Source organism: Gouania willdenowi, chromosome 1 (assembly GCF_900634775.1).
Source record: "Gouania willdenowi chromosome 1, fGouWil2.1, whole genome shotgun sequence".
Classification (NCBI taxonomy): domain Eukaryota; kingdom Metazoa; phylum Chordata; class Actinopteri; order Blenniiformes; family Gobiesocidae; genus Gouania; species Gouania willdenowi.
In genome coordinates this window covers 21,957,089-21,963,912 of record NC_041044.1, presented here as the reverse complement: position 1 = coordinate 21,963,912, position 6,824 = coordinate 21,957,089, and the positions used below count along the sequence as shown (strand labels likewise).

General features: G+C 39.4%; 1 protein-coding gene across 4 annotated transcripts in view; it reads right to left on the bottom strand.

Moving 5' to 3' along the window:
• Positions 1 to 298: 298 nt before the first annotated feature.
• bnc2 (basonuclin zinc finger protein 2) overlaps positions 299 to 6,824 on the bottom strand; it is a 173,427-nt gene continuing 166,901 nt past the window's right edge. For 3 of the 4 annotated variants that reach the window (XM_028445013.1, XM_028445005.1, XM_028445020.1), the window contains one exon: positions 299 to 5,338. In XM_028445013.1, the coding sequence (XP_028300814.1) occupies positions 4,531 to 5,338 (808 nt within the window). In that variant the 3' untranslated portion in view covers positions 299 to 4,530. Of the gene's footprint in view, positions 5,339 to 6,399; positions 6,474 to 6,824 lie in introns of all 4 variants that reach the window. The other variant, XM_028445027.1, reaches the window with a different exon arrangement.

Below are 6,824 nucleotides of genomic sequence, written 5' to 3'. Positions count from 1 at the left end.
CTTCTCCTCATGCTGGTACGTCTTTTAATAACTATTAATCTAATCGTCCGCTAATGGGTCAAGATAGCCTTTTCCCTGGTGATTTTTATCATAGTTAATTAAAGGGTTCGGTACAGTCTGCAGTAATTGTTAAATAGGCTTGATTGACACTTTGCCTTTCTCAGAGCTTTGTTGCACTTAACAATTTATTTTATTTACTATTTAATTTGTCATTTTTTAATTCTTCAGTTTTTTCCATCGGCTAAAATCTCTCTTCTTTAAAAACAGAGGCTATCACAAAATGCCAGTGACTGATAAATCTTTAATATAAAAATTGTACAAGAATTTTGATACAAATTACAAGAGGTATTTGGACAAAATATGAATAAAATTCCATTTACATCCCAAAACCCTTATGCATTTTATGCAAAAACCATAAACAGTTATGATACAGAAATAATACAAGAAAAGACAGAAAGAAGAAAATAAAAAAAGGTTAATTTCTTTTTCAGTATTCATGAGGCTTCCAAATCACCTTTTTTCACTCTGTTTGTCCTTTGCTGTGCCACTGCGTATAGCCATGCAATAATGTCAAGTGCCAGTGATGTAACAAAAGCATTTTTATACACAAATGCACTAAACATACAAACTGAAATAAAAAATATAGTTTCATAATGCTTGCTATTTAGGAAAAATGGCATTTTTAAGGACAATTATTAATTTGCAGGTTCCAGTTCAAATTAGGGAGGCTATTCATTTGTATTGTAAGATAGAAGTCTATATGCATGTACAAAAACACCTCGTCATTTTCCTTCTTCCCTCACCATATTTTCAATACTGCTTTTGAAATTGTCTTTTTCCCCAGCCTTATTCATCAAGATGAGTTGCATTACAATGGCTTGTGACAAGACTTTTAAAATTTATTTTCAGCTTTTTTAATGCACTTCAATACATGAATTAAAAACAAAAAATTAAGACAGGTGATTTCATCCATTTTCTATGCTTTTCTCTTTCAGTGTGCCATGTAGAATTACAGACTAATTGATGCCTGACACCCCTCTAATCAAATATTTAAGATTCACTTCAGTGGTCAGGACCAATGTGGTGCTCCAAGCAATGTGTTCCTGCACCTAAACGCCTTGTCTCCATGTAGAGGGAGGCTTCTGTACTCATGTGGTTGGAGAATCAGGAAATTCACAGATTGGACTGGGGGGCTTCTTTCAGAGGAGAGGGAAATTGGGGGTCATTTCTCAGAGTAAAGTAGAATGTTCACGAGAGGGGTGACTCAATCACTCTTCAGCAAGCAATCAAGAGGATCTGAGTCCTGGGGTGTTCAAGCCCCGCAGCTTGATGCTGCATCTTCCACCTCCACTCCTTTCCCCTTGCTTTAAGTGTTAGGGAACAGAAAGACCAGTTCATAAAGCAGATCTATTTCTGCCACTTTGAGCTTCTGTATATTCCCTCTCTTAGTTATATGGACAGTTATTTGCATGGTTTTCAGGTTGGCATGACTTGCACCATCCTATAAGGAGATGGTGCACAGGATATTTACTGTTCAAACATCATCTAGTCAGTGTTTTTTTCATTACGCTCTTACGCTAGAAAATGTAAACCTACTTGTCGGTCGGTTTAAAAATCTATTTATCATTGTTTTCAGGTATACAGTCCTAAATATAATTTTTTAGCAGTTCTTGGCTGACTCAGTTCTCCCTCCCTCTATTCACTGTTGTGGGATTCCATCTTTCTTTACAAAGGCTGCAGTCGCAGTCTTCATGCTAGAAGGAGAGTTTCATTTCCTGTGGCAAGAATATTTTTCTCACCACCTGCTCCTCCATCGCTAGAGGTTAACAAGTCATCTAGGTCTTGTCATCGCGAGTGTGCGCCAACACTCCACTGTATGTGTATGTGTGTTTTCATGGTTGTGTGTTGAAGACATGGCTGTCAGCAGGGTTCCACAGCGAGAGGCTGGGGGATTGAATGAGTGAATGAGGCAGCAGGCTCCTCAGTGAAACCCACTCCTGGGAGAAGGCAGGGGTTCCTGTAGTCAATTTTCCTCAGTTGGGATAAACAGGCAATTACCCATCCATTTTTCCATTGCCATGGCCGTCCTGTGAACTTAAGCGTACGCTATTAGAGCGTGTCCCCGTAGAATCTGGGCTGTTGCGTGTGGAGGCGGTAAGTGAGTGGCGGGTTAAAGAAACGGGTGAGGCGGTTTTTAAATAACTGCCCTCTAGCAGAGAAAGGCTAAAAAGAAAGCAGGAGAAAGTAATTACATTTGAACTGAATTACTGCAGAACCAAAGCTATAACAACCCTAAATGAATAGATGAATTGACTTCAACTTAATAAAATGAGTCATATTGAATTATTTAGAGCATTTGCTCTCTTTCCTCTTTTTCTTCTTCTGTCACAGGCTTGTCAGGGAGCTTGGCGTCTGGCAGTGTACTGATGTGACAAGTGAGTTATTAGACAGAAGAAGCGCGAAAGGAGGGACGCCTCCAGGTAACAGGGAAACAGCACATCTTTAATGATCATTGCTGTCATCCATTCCTCCCTATAGTCAGCCTTCCACCTTCACCACCTTTCCATCAGCCTCAGCTCGCCGTCTCTCCGGCTTTATCTGTGAGAGGAGACGACTAAAACCTGCACATTTCACATATGGGTGGAGCCTTGAGAAAAGACACACAGTATTTCTGTTGAACAGGTCATGACTGTATTGCAACAATTGTTAAACTGTGAAATAAGTGGAGCTCAACACTGTAAAGGATGGAGGGTGTTGCAAAGACTGCACAGCACACCCCATAACACTGCATATTTTCCCGTGTGTGTAGCACCAGTCGAGTCAAAGAAGATCTCCTTTTAAAGTAAAACATTACATAGCTAACCATAAGACAAAAGAGAGAAAAAAAAACAGATAATGTTTGGACTTTTTACAAAAATATTCTTATATTGGACAAAAACATCTAATAAATACCCCTTCCCTTGGCTACTTTGCCCAGTTACTGGAATTGTTTTACTGTTGGACATTTTTGGGCCTAAAAAAAATTTCTACCTTTAAAAGTGGCTTAAAGAAAGTTAGAATCTGATACTTGAATAAAAATTAATACTAAAATACCACAAATAAATTTTAAGACTGAAGTGCATTCTTACGGTTTAAAAAGGGGGTATTATTTTTGTTACAACTTTACACTAAGAGAACCTCTTCCTAAGCAAACACATACAATTTGGTCACAGTTTAAGGACTATTTCCATATATTTTCAACTTCTTCCTCTTTATGAGTGGGACGAGGGATTTCTAATTAGATACCTTTATAGAAAAGAAGCACCAGCTTTTGCTTTGATCACTTTTTATAACAAAATATTGCATGCTCTGTGACAGTTTAACCCATCAATACCAAAAGGAATTATGACCATAATTTGCTTCACACACAAAAAAGGCAGATTTGATCAATAAAAGGTTAACAGTTGAAATTCCACCATCTTTGAAATTGTATTGAAGCAGAACCCTTTGGACACTGTTTTCAGGCAAGCTTTCTGGCACTAAAGTGTCCTCTGTTATGAAAATGGAGTTTTAAACAGGAAAACAAGCAAATAAAAACTGGTACAAGTCTGTTGACGTCACTGTGTCGTCCCTTGGCACCTTACACATCAATGAAAAAACCCCTAACTTACCATTGGAACACAAAAAAAAAAAAAAAAAAAAAAAAGATAACAATATTACACATCCCCTTGTATCATTGCAAAGTGCAAAAACAGAATTGATACAAAATTTTCAGTAATGTAACCAAAAATAATGAACATAAAATACAGAGAGGAAATACAGAGTGTAAGCAGTGTGGGAGCCTAAAAAAGCATGCCGGAATATCAAGCTGATAAAACAAGTCACATGATGTTCTTTTTTTTTTCTTACCTTACTCACTTTGAAACATATCTTTGAAGCTAACATAAATGAGACAAGTACTAAGCTGCTACCTCTTTCTTGCCTATAGCTGGAAGTATTGTACTGGACTGTAACATAAAACCATAAAATAAAGAGGAGGGGAACCAAACACCCATCAACACAACTCTTTTACACCAAAAATCATCTTGGGACATTATTTACAAAAGAAGCAATCATGCTTTTGTAAAGGAGTCATTTAAAAGCTATTGTTACACAAATACAACAAGATTTTCTTTTTTTTTGCAACACGATCATTTATGCAGGCAAAGTCACAAATGAGTTTGAACGGATTCTTTGGAGATGAACATAAAGAAAAAAGAATGGAGGAAAGGATGAAGATGGAGGGCTTGTGAAAAAAAAAACTGCTGGAGTTTTGTTTCAAAGCAAACCCCATGCTTCAGAGTGTCATCGTATTCTTCCATTGAAGAAAAAAAGTCAAAGGAGTTCATAATGAAGTGTATTTGAAGTCAATTAATATTGTAGATGGTGATATAAAATAGGTCAGGAATCATACAGGCATTCAGCTTGTATTTATTGGTCTTTTGAGGAGGATAAAGGATGAAGAATGAGAGAAGGAGTTGGCAGAGGAACAGAAAAGTAGCGAGTCATTCCTTAGTCTATAATTGTGGAGAAGGGCATGTTTTTATGGAGGTTGGGGTTTTGAGAGTGTCGATTTCGGCTGCGCACAGAGCTAAACACCATATTGCATCCAGGGATCTTGCATTTGTGCATCTGGCGCAGGTGCACAGTCTTGTAGTGCACGCGCAGAGTTCCTTTGTTGCTGTACATTTTGTGGCAAAGGTTACAGAGTATTCCTCCGCTACTGCCATCGCTGCCCCCGGTGGAGGACAGAATGAACTGCGATGGGTCGGACCTATCCCCTCGTTGTTCTCTTAGTTCTGCAGTCTTATCTCCATCCTCCCCTTCACCCCGCCCTTCAGCATGTTGGTTAAAGTCCTCTCCCTCACTGTTGCCTTCCTCCTCATCCTCCTCTCCCTCCTCCAGGTCATCTAACAGGATGCCTTCATCACTGCCCTCATCTGACTCATGAGAGGAATGAATGCTGCTGCTAGATTGAATGCTAGACGTAGTGCTCAGGTCCAACACCATGTAGTCATCGGGGTGGCGGCGGGAAAATCCGTTGGTGTGGTTGTTTTTAAGGTCTGGGTTAAGGGGAAAATGGGGGTAGGCATTGTTCACTGCAGAATGGACACTGTAGTTCAGGCCAGTGGACCCAAGGCTGCCACCTCCAATACCCATTCCAGCAAGTGGGTCCAAGCCCATGTGTTGGCCAGAGTAGATCTTGGCCAATAACTCGGCTCGCAGGTCCTTGGGCAGTGGTGTTAGTCGGGGGTCCAAGACAAAGTCATCCAGCTCTTTGGTCAGCAGTTTGCGGTGCAGGTTGATGTTGGAGCTGTGCCTGGTGGGGAGGGGAAACATTCATAGTATTAAATACAAATGCCACAGGTGTGTTTAAACTGTAAATGCACCTCTTTTGAAAACCATATTATTAATACATATCTTACATCCTATTGTCTTACATTTTTTATTTCAAACCATCTTAATTTTTTGAGTCCTATAGGGTTTAGAATATTTAGGAAGCACTGTATGTTACTAAGGTCCAGGCTCACTCACACAGTTTCTTTTTCAGCTTTACTTGGATAAACTACACTGAGAAAGCAAGAGAGAAAGCATCCTGCTAGGGTTTACCTCTGTCAGCATGTCTGCACTGCACAGTTCCAAATCCAATAGAGTCTGACTCAATTAAATACTCCACCATATTGAATGGGAGTTTATCAATTGATTTGAGCTGTGGTAATGTGATAATCGAGGGGAACTGGATAGCATATTAGTGCTAGGCCCTGACAGCATTATCGCATTCGTTCCCTATCGGAGGTGGCTTAATCGAGCACCTCAATGAACATGTCTTTATGCAAACCCTCCAACTAATTAAGATAGGCATTTTTCCCAAACACAAGGCAAACTGTATCACACAATGTGCTCCGGAGCTCATGAGAGAAATTTGTTAACAACTGCCATGCTGAAGCCAAAATACAATCAGTGAGGATTCCAGCTAACACACAAAGCCATGCTAAAAGGTGCAAAGTGAAATGGGCTTAAATGTTAAATTCAGTGCTTTTTTTTTTTTTTTTTTTTTTTTTTCTGAAAATGTTTCAGTTGTCAAAAGAAGACTTAAAGAAAAAGGGCCCACATCACAAACAGCATAACACAGGAAGGAAACTTACACCACCAACAACCTGCATCAAGTATGACAATCACTGCGTTTATATCTGATCAGCAATTTAATCAAATCAGGAAATGTATGCAAACACTCAGTGCCTTTAATGTGAAGGGATTCCATGCAGGGAGGACACGTGTGTCAAATAAAATAATACAAAAAAAAATTGAAAAAGAAAAGAAAAAGTTCATCCTGAGCAGGACGGGCAAAAATGGAGTCACAATGGAGTAAGTAGAGCTTACCAGCAGTGGCAGGGTTGATGCAGTCAAAAAGGGTCCCTTTCCTTTAATTATTTACTTCCCTATCCGACATTGTCCTGCAAGAGGTAAAAATACATTCATTTGAGGGACCCTTTTCTGTGAACCAAGCAACACGGAGCCCGTCCACTCGAGCATCGTCAGCATTGTGGAAAGAGAAGAGTGCGTGGCAAATCGATTGGTTGTAGCTGTGAGTGCATGTCAGCTTTTGCACAGTATGTGTGTGTGTGTGTGTGTGTGTGTGTGTGTGTACGTGCTGAAAACCAAAGTTTTTTTTTGAGTGTGTGTGCATATTTTTCTATTTTCATATAAAAAGCTTTTGATCAAAAAGCGTACATAAATCATTTGATGGTACAGTTACACCCATATGGCTTTTACTTATGGATAAAAGATGGGAGCCATGATTCAGT